At 45.6% G+C, this 13,828-nt stretch overlaps 2 protein-coding genes across 2 annotated transcripts in view; both read right to left on the bottom strand.

Annotated features, from left to right (window-relative positions):
- NAA20 (N(alpha)-acetyltransferase 20, NatB catalytic subunit) overlaps positions 1 to 187 on the bottom strand; it is an 18,575-nt gene extending 18,388 nt beyond the window's left edge. The window contains exon 1 of the mRNA XM_010836332.1: positions 55 to 187. Coding sequence (XP_010834634.1) covers positions 55 to 107 — 53 coding nt within the window. The 5' untranslated portion in view covers positions 108 to 187. The remainder of the gene's footprint in view (positions 1 to 54) is intronic.
- Positions 188 to 10,924: 10,737 nt separating this feature from the next.
- The window catches only part of RIN2 (Ras and Rab interactor 2), a 178,110-nt gene continuing 175,206 nt past the window's right edge, over positions 10,925 to 13,828 (bottom strand). Inside the window, exon 13 of the mRNA XM_010836598.1 lies at positions 10,925 to 12,763. Coding sequence (XP_010834900.1) covers positions 12,440 to 12,763 — 324 coding nt within the window. The 3' untranslated portion in view covers positions 10,925 to 12,439. The remainder of the gene's footprint in view (positions 12,764 to 13,828) is intronic.

Raw genomic sequence — 13,828 nt, 5'->3', positions numbered from 1 at the left:
GGGCTGCCCCGGGGACGCGCCGGCCGCCGCCGGGCCCGAGCGTGCCTCACTCACATGTTGTTGAAGCGAAACAGGTCGTCGCACGTAAAGGCCCGGAGCGTGGTCATCGCGTCGCCGCGGCCGCGGGAACCGGTTAGCGGAACCACCACACTCACCCCGCCGGAAGTTGTCCGGCGCGGATGCCCCAAGGCGGCACGGGGGGAGGGGGCGGTGCAGAGAACTACTTCCGGGCCACGAGTTGCTCGGCAACGGCGGTCGTGACTTTGCGCCCTCTGGAGGCCGCAGCCAGGAACGCTTGTAACGTCTGGGGTTTTCCGAGGATCTTCACGGTGAGCCCCGGAGAGAAGGAAACAAGAGGCTGCCGGGGGTTAGGAACCCAAGGCAGAAAAGCAGGGTTCAGGATCACTTTGTGCCCCTGGCATGTGAGGAAGGAAGCCCAGAGGGATGGGAGAACTCATGGTCCAGAGCGGCCAGTCCCAGTGATGCCAGCCGTGCATTCGACTGCAAATTTTCTAACATATTTCACAACATAAGAGAAAGGTGGAATTAGCAGCATTATTATTTTACCCAGTATATAAACAATATTGTTTCACATGTAATCAATTTTTAAAAATTCTAATAGAATGCTTTAATTTTTTTCTTTTTTTTTACTTTATGATACTAAGCCTTAGAAATATATTCGCAGCATATTTCAACTCGGGACCTAAATTGTCATAGGCAATTCTTGTCCTGTATTTAGAGTTCATAAAATGTATGATTAAAAAGTGGATTGATATACCCACATTGTTCCAACCATGCCAAGTTTTCAAGTAGCCTTTTAAAAAAGATAAAATTGTGATTCTCATACAAACATAAAATGCACACGTTAAAAAAACATTTTAACTCATTCATTATGAAAGAACCACTAAGATGTTACCATGGGTTAAAAGGAGAATTTAAACCGCAGAAGGCAATCAGGAAAGCTGAAATGTGTTTCTAAATACATGTACAGCATATCTATTTACTGTATCTCCTGGCCATGTACCATGCATTTGTGTTTCTGTGGACAGAAATCCTTTTTATTACTGTCCATTTTCTGCAGCTTACAGAGTTAACCTGGATGCGTGTACCTGGCAGAAAGCCGAATCTTTTTTTTTTTTTTTTGGTAATTTCCAAATGAACTGAATTAAAACTAAATAGATTACTGAGCACCAAAGAAATAAGAGTACCCAAAGATCTCCTTTACGCTTAAGATATATATTATATTACGTCATATACGGGAAGATCCCCTGGAAGAGGAAATGGCAACCCACTCTAGTATTCTTGCTTGGAAAATTCTATAAACAGAGAAGCCTGGCAGGCTACAGTCCATGGGGTTGCAAAGAGTTGGACATGGCTGAAACAACTTAGCACACACACACATCATATATAGTAAATATGTTTTCAACATCTTAATGAAAATCATTGAAAAGTATTTTTTATTATAAGCTTCCATTTAGGGCACTACTGTCTCTTTGTAATGAAAGATATAATGATCTTTGTCATGGTCTTTGTCCCTTCTGCCCTAGTCTCCTGATTATGTTGCTTGTAATATTGTTACTTTTCCGAACTTTCATATATACAGCTGTGTTACATCTATGCATCTCCCAGTTGCTTGATTTCTTCAGTCTGTAATTGAGTGGATATCATGCTCATTGCCACTTTTTGTTGCAATTTCCTCATTCCATTCTTCATTTTGATTCATTTATGGCTTGGCTGGGTTTCATTACAGTATTTCCTTTTCCCTCTTTGCTTTGTTTTCCAGGGGCCCTGTGGGGCTGGTCCTCTACTCCCAGACCTCTTTAGTCTGTGAGATGCCTGATTAGAATATTGGCTGGATATTCATGGATTCCCGTGTTCTCTCCCCGCCAAGAACTTTGTAAACATCATTATTCCGTTGTTTTCGGGTGTTGAAAGTTTCTAGGGAAAAAGAGTAAGGCCAGCAGGGTTTCTGTTTTCCCTTTTGCGGGTGACTTAGTTTTTGTACTGAAGTGGGATTAGTCAAGACACTTCCAGAAAGAACACATTCTTAAAAGTGCATAAATTTTAAACCAACTAAATCTTTGACAATTTCAGCAGTTTTAACACACACACAAACAATAGTCAAAGTTGAATCACTCCCACATAACCAGAGACAGCCTCTCTGGAAAAGTTTGGTAGGTTTCTTTAAAAACTAATGAGTTGGTCAAAAAGTTTGTTTGGGTTCTCCTTTAAGATGAAAAACCCAAAAGGACTTTTCAGCCAACCCAAAAAATATGCAATTACTATATAGTCCAGCAGTTGCACTCCTGGGGATTTATCCCAGAGAAGTGAAAATGTATATATACACAAAAACCTGTACACAAATACCTAGATCAGTTCAGTTTAATCACTCAGTCGTGTCTGACTCTTTGCGACCCCATGGACTGCAGCATGCCAGGCCTCCCTGTCCATCACCGTCTCCTGGAGCTCACTCAACCTCATGTCCACTGAGTCAGTGATGTCATCCAACCATCTCATCCTCTGACGTCCCCTTCTCCTCCCGCCTTCAATCTTTCCCAGCATCAGGATCTTTTCAAATGAGTCAGTTCTTCGCATCAGGTGGCCAAAGTATTAAGAGTTTCAGCTTCAGCATCAGTCCTTCCAATGAATATTCAGGACTTATTTCCTTTAGGATAGACTGGTTGGATCTCCTTGCTGTCCAAGAGAATTGTCATGGTTTGCATCGTTACATCAATGTCCCCACCATCACAGTAACTCTGTTTGATAAGTACAAAGTACATTAAATGCCTTGGAGCCCCACACTGACTTAGGCTTCTAGGATGTGCTATTATGGCTTTCCATTTCAGTGCATCCAATCTTATTTTTAACCTGCAGAAAAACACCATTCCTGTCCTGGCTGCACATTTTCCTATGTTACAGATGACTCAGAACTTCTCATTGATCATTTCACACTGTGTACTTCCTTTCTTAGCTTAGTTGGAAAAAAACAAATTTTTACCACATTTTATCACAAAACATCTTCCTGCTCATTGAGATGAAACACCATGTGCTCTTCTGTAAATACTGCTGACCCAAGCTCTCATCACCATGGCAATGTTTCACTGACATTTAAGCAAGCAAACAGCCTGGCGATTCAGCCACCGTTGCTTTTTTTTTTTTTCCTTCAGATCATGTGGAAAAGACGAAGTGCCCAGGAAATATGTATTTTGAGAAATCCTCGCCAATATGCTTGACAAAGAAACAGCTTGGCAGTTGCCTTCAGATAATTTTTTTTTTTAATAAAATAACTGGGTTGGATAGATGCTTTCACTCCAGCCCTCCATGGAATCAGTTACTTTTAGTTTTGCTAACTAGCTTGTACAAAAGCACTGTCTATTCATATGAAAAGCTGACAACAGGTTTCAATAAAATAAGGTGAGCAGCACACATGGGCTCCCTACCAGCACCTCACTTAAAATGAGAAGAAAAGAGCTTTAAAAATAAATAAATAAACTTTTAAAAGACATAAATCCATATGAGGGGCTTCCCCCGGTGGCTCGGGGGTAAAGAATCCGCCTGCAATGCTGGAGACGATGGATATGTGAGTTCCAACTCTAGGTCTGGGAAGATCCCCTGGAGGAGGAAATGGCCATCCACTCCAGTATTCTTGTCCAATCCCATAGGCAGAGGAGCCCGTGGGTTCACAGAGAGTTGGACACACAGAGCGATTGAGCACCCACTGCACCAAAACCATAAGAATGAAGGAAATGGAGGAGGAGACAACAGCCAGTGATAACGGGCAGCACAGTTATGGAAGCTGGTAAACTCATTCAGCAACTGGAGACAAGCTGAGAATTTAGCCACTGCTGGACAAAAAGCCAAGGGGCAGGCAGTGGGTTCCCAGTGCAGAATCTGCCGAGGCCCAGGATTTGGACAAGGCTGGGACGCCTGCAGGGAGAGGAATGCAGCTTTATCCCCAGAGCGGCACAGGAGCTGTGCTCCTGAGTTCTCAGCACACAGACAGCACAGGGTGAGGGTGAGACAGGGCTAAGGAAGAGCAGTCATCCTGACCCTGCCCTCTGGAGGTCCCAGGGTGCTGGCAAGACTTAATCCCACCCTGCACCCTCCAGGAGGACACTGGAGAACTTTTCCTGGGGAAGTTGCCTGACCCAAAAAGAAAAGTCCCACAGCTATTCACATTTTTCATCCCTCCAATGAAATGACCAGGTTGTGACATGGTCACTGGGAGGATCACCAGTTCACAAACTCTGCCCGGTATCTGCAGCTCCCAACAAGCTTTGTGATGCTTTCCATTTAATTATGAATAGCCAGCCAAAAGCCACGGAACATTTCAGTACAGCCTGTAACCCCAAAAACAATAAAACAGAAAAAGAGAACTAGGATAAACAGAGATTCAAAAAAAAAAAAAAAAGATACTGAGGGCTTCCCTGGGGGCTCAGTGGTAACTAATCTGGCTCCTATGCAGGAGACATGGGTTCAACTCCTGATCCAGGAAGATCCCACATGCCACAGAGCAACTAAGCCCGTGAGCCACAACTACTGAGCCTGTGCTTTTGAGCCTGGGAGGCACAACTAGTGAGCCCAACTACTGAAGCCTGAGTGCCTAGAGCCTGTGCTCTGCAAGGAGAAGCCTGCATATAGAAACGAAGAGTAGCCCCTGCTCAGCACAACTAGAGAAAAGCTGGCTCAGAAACGGAGGCCCAGCACAGCCAAAAATAAATAAATCTTTAAAAAAATAGGTGTGCAATCTACTAGGTCTGTTACAGAGGCAGGTTTATTTCCTCTATATGAAGCAAACCAAATGCTGGGAGATGGAGATTTGTCACAAAGGTTTATTTACAAGGCAGCCCCCATAAAACTCTCCCCCAATTCCCTTCTGGCCCCTCAACTCCAGCCCCTGGGATTGGGGGAGGGGACTGGAACCACTGCTTCCTTATACAGCTGCAATTATTTGATGTTTTACACAATTCACTTCTTAATCACCAAATACATTTTAATTACATCTCTCTTCCCTGTGTTTCAAAACTGATGAGTAAAATGGCCCCGTTGGTAACAGATTTTCAGAGAATGAAATGCCTTTAAAAGAAAGTTGGCTGTCCTTTCAGAAAATGAAAAAGCCCATAAACTTCCAACATCACGTGGAGACAGCGTGACTAATTATCCAGAGTACGTGATGATGTCCCTGCGCGCACACACACACGTGCACACAAGTGAGAGCAGCTGGCCCAGACAGAAAGAACCTTCTGACTCAGCTTCTGCTGCCCTCACATAGTCGGAGGTAAAAGACGATGCAAGAGTACTGAATTTGTCTTTCCCCCTACCTTTCAGGTGTTTTTTTCCCCCTATAAAAGCAAGAAGAATATATAAATAACCAGGAGGGTAATACTCATTTCCTGATATCTGCCTTTTAAACCTTTTGTGATCACGCAGTTGATTATGCCTTTTTTTTTTTTCCCCATAAGCGTCACCAGCTCCTTTCCTCCGGAGTTTTTTTTAATAACAAGGCTTTCCAGGTGGCACAGTGATAAAAAAAAATCCGCCTGCCAATGCATGAGATTAGGGTTCAATCCCAGGACTGGGAAGATCCCATGGGGTAAGAAATGGTAACCCACTCCAGTGTTCTTGCCTGGAGAATCCCGTGGACAGAGGAGCCCGGTGGGCTACAGTCCATGGGGTCGCAAAGAGTCGGACATGACTGAGCAACCTAGCACACACACCAGCCCTTTCCTCCAGACTTGTAACAGCAGCAGCCTACATCTGTTTAATCATATCAGCTGCACAAATGTCCTCAATTCAAATATGCCTTGAACTAATACTTTTCAAACTGTAACATGCATTTGGTCACCTGGAATTTTGTTAAAATGTGTGTTCAGTTTCAGTAGGTCTGGGAAGGGTCTGAGACTCTGACCAGCACCTAGGAGATGCTGGGCTTGATCCTTCGATTGCATTTTCTGCAGCAAAAACTTCAACTATCTGTGAAATGAGATTCTGCACTCTGCCAAGTATGGTATTTCCATGTGCTTATAAAAAGCAGATGCTTTCCAATGTCCTAGCAAGTTCACATGTGTTTATTTTTAATTACTTAAAGAGACTTGGGCAGTTTCTTGCAACTTTTCATTCTTTCATTTCACTATTGATGCATTTCTGTTCTGCTCTTGATTGTGTATCAATAGACTAGAGAAACAGAGAGCAAAAAAGATAAAATTGACTAACACTACAATCTGAGTCCACTCTTTCATAATCTGTAGAATTGGCAGCAAGTAGGAAGCAAATGGCACCCCACTCCAGTACTCTTGCCTGGAGAATCCCATGGATGGAGGAGCCTGGAAGGCTGCAGTCCATGGGGTCACTGAGGGTCGGACATGACTGAGCGACTTCACTTTCACTTTTCACTTTCGTGCATTGGAGAAGGAAATGGCAACCCATTCCAGTGTTCTTGCCTGTAGAGTCCCAGGGATGGGGGAACCTGGTGGGCTGCCGTCTATGGGGTTGCACAGAGTCGGACACGACTGAAGCGACTTAGCAGCAGCAGCAGCAGGAAGCAAGGACACTAGAGATAAGGAAAATCACATCAAATGACACCTGATTCTTCTTTCAAAAGCCTAATGTATTTCAGAGTAATCCAGTTAAATAATAGACACACATATATAAATATCTAAATGAATAAGTGAATATAAAAAATACAATTAAAAGAGGAAAAGCTATGGAGATAATCCCCGACAGTAGCTGCACTTTTCCTTATGTCATTCCTTTCTGGGAAGCGCTGCTGCAGGCAACCTCAGGGGCAGACCCGCTTCCTCCTGGGAGGTCACTCTGGCTGCCCCTGCAATCTCCCTTCCTCTCTTTGCCCCTCTTGACAATAGTCACCACTGGCCATGAGCCCTGCTGATGCTCTTAGCCAGGAGGGAATGCTGGGAAAATCCTTCCAGTTCACACGTGTGTCCGCCATCACTGCCATCATCACCTCCATCATAAACAACAAGGCTAACGGAAGGCATCCACTTTAATTCTCCCACACTGGGCATCCCACATACACGTGCTCAGTGCTCAGTCGTATCCAGCTCTCTGTGACCCCATGGACTGGAGCCCGTCAGGTTCCTCTGTCCATGGGATTTCCCAGGCAAGATTACTGGAGTTGGTTACCATTTCCCAGTGGATCTTCCTGACTCAGGGATTGAATCCGCATCTCTTGTGTCTCTTACATTGTAGGCGGATTCTTTACGCCTGCGCCACCTGGGAACATGAACACTCTATATATATGTGTGTGTGTATGTGTGTGTATGCTGTGCTTAGTTGTTCAGTCGTGTCTGACTCTTTGCGACCCTCTGGACTCTAGCTCGCCAGCCTCCTCTGTCCATGGAGATTCACCAGGCAAGAAAACTGGAGTCGGTTGCCATTTCCTCCTCCAGGGGATCTTCCCAACCCAGAGATTGAACCCATGTCTCCTGCATTGAAAGTGGATTCTTTACCATTTGAGCCACCAGGGAAGCCCTACACACACACACACACACACACACACACATACACATATATAAATATTAAACCTTTGGTACCTGTTACTGCCTTTCTTTTTTTCATAAGAAAAATTGCCAGCAAATAGTAACAGGGATGAGGAAGTAGAAATAACCAGTGGCAGTGGAAAATTTTCAAAGTTGATTATCTCATGATAATAGTAACTAATATTCAATGTGCTGGTGGAGAACTGGGTACTAAGACCTCACATGGATTAATTCAGTGCCGTGTGGCTCTCAGAGGAGTTAAGAGGAAGATGCTGTTAGTTCCTCGGCTGGTAAGAAGTGCCTGTTTGACAGTGGGCATGTTTGTGTGTTTTGTGGATAGATGCTCTGGACGTGATTTTATTTTATATGCATCTATAGCTACATTTTTCAGCTTCTTAAATCGTTCCTAGTGAATTTGGTAGAACTGTGCTCTCCAATATTGTAGCCACGAGCCAATTTTGGCTCTTAAACATTTGACATCTGGCTAATAAGATGTGACATATGTGCCCAGTACACACAAGATTTTGAAGACAATGAAAAAAAACTAATGTAAAATATCTCTAAGATTTTAGATTAATTGTTGAACTATTATATTTGGGATATCATGGGTTAAATATCATAGATTACTAAAATCAAATAAATTATTAGTAATACTGCAATATAGTGCTATTGATTTCACCCATTTGTTTTTCTTCTCTCTTTAACGTGGCTACTAGAAAACTGAAACTCACTTATGTGGCTTGCTTCCTATTTGCTGGAACAGCACTGTGTTACAAGCACATTTTCTATGGTCTTTTGCTGAAATCAGGCAGATGAGATGAAGAACTTGTACTTGATTAGTTGTTGGGGGCTGTAGACAAGGTCTTACCTCTCCCAGGTGCGTGTCTCTCCTAAGACCTGTGTCTTGCTCTAGCCTGGTATTTCTCAGCCCCAGTGGAATCACCTTGGAAATTTCAGTAAAAGCTGCCGCCTGGATCCTGCGTGCAGAGATTCTGATGGTCTGGACAGCTTGGCCATCGGGGGTTTTTTAAAGGCCTGCAGGTGAGCTGAAGAAGCAGTGGAAGCTGAGAACCTGATGGGAAAAAAGGATCTGCAGAACTGAGCCCTGGGGACTGAGGTAGTGGGAGGGAGCGGAGGGGGCGGGGTGTTGGCAGAGGGGCTTGGCTCACTCTGCATCTCTCGTACAACTAGATAAGCATGGTGTGGAAAGGCCCAGGAGAATGGTCAGAGCCTGCACAGCTCATTAAAAACTAAACTCCCCTCCCCTTCAGGGTCCTGCGGTGGAGAGGGGAGGAGTGGAGCTCAGTTGGGGTGGGGGTGGTGAGAATGCTTTCAGCTGTGTGAGGTGACACTTCCCCAGGGACCCCAGGGAGGGCTGGCTGCAGAGGTGTATGCCTCTCTCACCTCCAGGGGCCACAGGGCCGAGAGATGCTGCCCTGGAGGAAACCACAGCACTGAGCTGAGACTGGCCTTACCCCCCACCACACCCCCAGCCCCCAGCCTTTGTCCACAGGCTCTGAGTATCCTCCCATCCAGGCCGAGAGCCAGAGTCCAGGAGACGCTATAGCAGTTCTGTGTTTGGTCAAAGGAAATACTCAAATCCATTCATATGATATTCTAAATGTCTACCTACTACGTACAGAATTTCAGAATTCAGGCAACTTTCAACTCTTGAAGGTTAGATTATTAGCATCGAGACAAGAAACTGCCCCCTCAAACCCCCGCTGACTTCAATCAAAGCTGCCCCCCCCCGCCGGCAGACTTGCCTGTGGAGCAGGGGTCTGGCTACCACTTTATTAAACATATTGGCCCAGATCTTTCTGAATAATTTTTTATAAAACTTCCCCTGCATACCTTCCTGACAAAGTCACTGTTCCAAGGGGGCAGATGGTCCCACCTGCCACCCATCCTTCCATGCTGGAGCGAGACATCTTTTTCGAAGCACATGTTCTCTGAGACCAACCACCAGATCTTCCTCCATCTATCTCTTCTATTTTTCTACGATCCGTTTAGGATTCTGCCATGTTTTGTGAACTTACCCTATGTCCAAGTTGATCAGGGCTCACTAAATGAACAACTTTTGCTCTCAAATTCACCATCATGAACACAACTTGGAAAATGATTACTTTTTAGGATTTTTACCATCAGATACTGCCAGGCGATGAAAACAGCTGTGTCCATGTACGTAACCTTTCCTTCTCAGATCTTTGGGGGAGTAAGTGGGCAGTGCTGAAGACTGTCAGAGCACTCTCTCATTTCCAGACTCTTAAAGATGAAGGGAAGAGCTGCCCAGCGGACGCGAAGCCGCATTTATGAATGAACGCATTCATGGCTGGGTTTCCTGCCTTCTGTGTTTCCTTACAGATCTAAAGTTGTAACTTCCACACAGTACTGAACTACATGAACAGTTTCTATTTCTATTCTCTGTCCCGCGAGGAGAGAATACTTGGCAGCGCATGTAACGTTAAAAAAAAAAAAAAAAATTCCTTTCCTCTGGCTGGCATTCAACTTTTATATTTTTAGATTTGGAAATACGTTTTCCTCTCCCTCCACCCAGCATGTATATTTTTATTCTCCTCTGACTCCTTCCAAACTGCAGCAAAATCTGTTTCCTGGCAATTTGAGAAGTGAGAACTGTCAGAGTTGGGGGAAAAAAAGTGAGGAGACATGTGATGCTGTCATGTTAGCATGGAAACATTGCCCAAGGACAAAAGCAGGGGTTGTCTTGTGATGTTTTCTTCTGCTCACACCAGCATCCTATTTTGATCTCACCGAAGTTTACTCCAGCTGTCCCCCATTCAGACATTGTGACCCTCGTGAAATCAGCAGTGTACCGACTTCGGAAGATAAGGAGAGCTGACGCTCTCACAACCATCAGGACCAAACTGTCATTTGCAATTCATTGTAAATATACAAAGCAGGCAGCCCGCTCAGCTATAGCTCTGATCTTAAAGTGCCCATCCTACTGCTGGGTTAGAAAGTTCGTTCCTTCAACAAGGACTTATCGTGCCATTGCTCTCTGCCAGGCTTGGCTCCAAGCAGCAGGAACAGGGCAGCTTCTGCAACGTTGGTTTTGCAACAACCCTAAACTCTCAGCCTGGGCACTTTAGAGGTTACATAAGACCTGGGCAGCAGGGGTTGGGGAGAGAGGGAGCGGAGTGGGGAGAGGAGTGTCTGCAGAGCTCCCAGAAATGCCAAATCCTTTCAGGTTAGAAGACCATCTTTTCCTTCTGCTGCTGGATTTTTGCCTCCTATCAGAATACGAGCTGACTAAAAAAAAAAAAAAAAAAAAAACAACACATCAACTTTTCTGTTTCCTGTCTGAGGATTATCTAACCACAAACACCAGCACGGATTCCAGTTTTACGTAACACTCTGTGGTACATCATTACACTCCGCTTCCCAAAGAAAAAGAGACAACGTGAGGATATTGCAAGAATTATTTTCACACATGAATTATCGTACAGTATTACAAAGAGTTATGTGCAAAACTCCATTAAAAATCATTTACAAAAGGAAGTACAACACAGTATGTGTTGAGGGTTCCAGATGTATAGCAAAAGCTTGAAAAGGTATGAAGTAGAAAGCCAAACAAATCAGATGACTGGGCATCTTTACACAGTACAATAACATATTTCCATAACTACCTGTGTGACACGAATACAAGAACTCATTCTCTGTGCAACCCCCAGACCCCCACCCAAACAGGTTTCATAAAACAGAAATTGAACTTCACCACACATTCCTACAACACAGACAGGCTTTTTTGGTGCATCGGCAAACTCCTTTCCAAAAGGTATTTATTTAACTCGATGAAACTCACATTATGTGGTTTCTGCCCCATAGAATTTGATGCTGTTAGTTTTGATTTATGTGGAAAAGAGGGGGAAAAAAACTGTTGCTCTAATTTTTTTTTTTTCCTCGTGGGGTTTTCAAAATTGCTTCCAAAAGCAAATAACATGGGACAGATTTTGCAAACCTCACTGCATATTTACAGTATTTTCGGCATAGGTGGTTCCTTCTATCTCCTTTTCCCACTTCCTGTACGGAGCCTGAACCAGCAGGCTCCACTCCTTAGTCTTCTGTTAAGAGTCTGTATTTCCCTCTCAGTCTCTCTCTACATTCATTTCTCTCCTGATCGTCAGCATCACTTGGTGAAAACACAAAACAACACGATAGCACTGAGCGTGAACAAGGTAAAAACAGTACATCAGATCCCCAAAGGCATCCTGTGGCCAGTGTCAGAAATACACCGCTGTAAGAAACCCAGCCGTCTCTCCCCACAGAGTGGCCGAAACATCCAGTTACGGGAGAGAGACTTTTAAAATGCAATACTCTCAAATCCAGCAAGAGATTTCTTTTTTTGCATCAATGTTAAAATCACATGCATAATTATAGAATATCTTAAAAGTTACAAAAATATTTTAAAAACCAATCCTGACAGTTTACCTGCAACTGCTATAAAATCTTCTATGAAATATATAAAAACACAAAGGCTCTTTGTAAAAAAAAAAAAAAAAGGAAGGAAGGGTGGATGAAGGCATCCACAGAACTGAGAGGTCCTTGATGCACTGCATCGGACAGTCTTGTCAAACGCCTGCTGCTGAACTTGAGAGGAGCTGGTTCTTAAATGTTTATTCAGTACATATACACACACGTGAGCCAACCTGAAACCTGGCTGAGGGGTAGGCAGCAAGCTATCCAGGGACACTTGAACCACTGGATGCAACTCTCCACCTCTGAAGGACAGGTCCTCCTCTTTGCTGAACCTCAGCGAGCTCGCTGGGGAGTCGTGGTTAAAGATGCCCTTGGCCAATTGGGCCTGTGGATGGCTCGGTCACGGGTCCTCAAGGAGGTGACTGCACAAGCCCGTGGACGCCAGAGGCCAGGTTCCTAAGTCTTCCTCTTTGGATGCACCACTGGGAAGCCTTGTGAGTCCCCTAGGAGGTGCTGAGGTCTTCCTCCCCGTTCTGGAAGATGATGCCATAAGGATCCTTCTTGATGCGCTTGTAGACGAAGTGGAAGACGTGGGGCTGTGGCCGGCTGTGCAGCTCGGCCTTGATCTTCTGTGGGTATGTGTCCTCTGCGAGCTGCTGCCACGTTTCATCCACAAAGAGGAAAAGGCTGTACTCCTGGGGCTCGGCCACCTTGAACTTCTCGGCACAAAGCTGACACACATCTTCAGTGGTGACGTACGGCCTTACGAGGAGGGTCTTTCCAGTGCAGCCACTGTTGACCTCCTGGAATGCAACCCGGAGGTAATTCTGCAGGGGGGATGGGAAAGAGATTCGGGGGTACAGAGTCAGAAGAGGAAGAGAGACGGCACAGGTGAACCCATGGGATGCCAAGGAGAGGCTGGCAGGTGAGCCTCACCGGGACATCCGGTGTCAGGACACGAGGCCCCAGGTAGGGAAGGGGGCTGATCCCAGGCGGGACAGTGGCGAGCACCCTGTGTGGTCTGGGTTGCTGTACTGTTGTTGTCGTTTAGTCGCTCAGTCGTGTCCGACTCTTTGCAACCCCACGGACTGTAGCCCGCCAGGCTCCTCTGTCCATGGGATTCTCCAGGCCAGAGTACTGGAGTGGGTTGCCAGATCCAGGGGATTTTTCCAACCCAGGGATCGTACCCGCGTTTCCTGCATTGGCAGGCGGATTCTTTACCAACGAGCCACCAGGGAAGTCCTGTAATTCATCTCAAATGTCAGAAGCAGGAAGTCTGTTCAGACCTGCTCTTTCAGTCCCTTTTATAAAGCTGGGCTGAGAAATTCCTGGTAAAGAGTGTCAACTTACTGCTACCCCGATCTTGTCCCTCTAGCCTCCAAAATTGTGAGAAATAAATTTCTGTTGTGCACAAGCCAAAAAAAGAGTGTCAGCTAGAACTGATGCCGGGTTTATTCCCAGTTTGAAAATTAAACCAAAGGGCAGAAGAACCTGAACCAGAATAGCAGGGCGAGACACATAACGTGAGGACACAGGCCCTGTTGGTTTGGACTGCCTTTCACAAAGCCTAAGCAGGGGCTCTGGTGTTACTGCAGACAGCTGACCATCCTTCCCCTCCCCTAAGGGCAATTTCACACCACTGAAGCCAATGCAAGGCTCCAGGCGGCTCTGAACGCCCTGTGGAAAAGTTGGTGGTGGTGGTGGGCGGGGGGGACATGGATTCTGTGGAAAGACTTGGGAGATGCGCTGACTGGGTGCAGGGTGCTGCCATGTGGAAATGGGAGGTGTCGGGGGGGTGGGGGGTGTTGGCAGGCCCCGTGTCATAAGCAGTGCCAGGCGAGTGGCATCACAGGACAGACTGGGGTCCTGACCAGGGGCAGGGGGGGCCCGCC

The sequence above is a fragment of the Bison bison genome, unplaced genomic scaffold (genome assembly GCF_000754665.1).
Source record: "Bison bison bison isolate TAMUID 2011002044 unplaced genomic scaffold, Bison_UMD1.0 scf7180017864063, whole genome shotgun sequence".
NCBI classification, from domain to species: domain Eukaryota; kingdom Metazoa; phylum Chordata; class Mammalia; order Artiodactyla; family Bovidae; genus Bison; species Bison bison.
The sequence above is the reverse complement of the archived record's forward strand: the minus strand, read 5'-3'. Positions and strand labels throughout refer to the sequence as shown.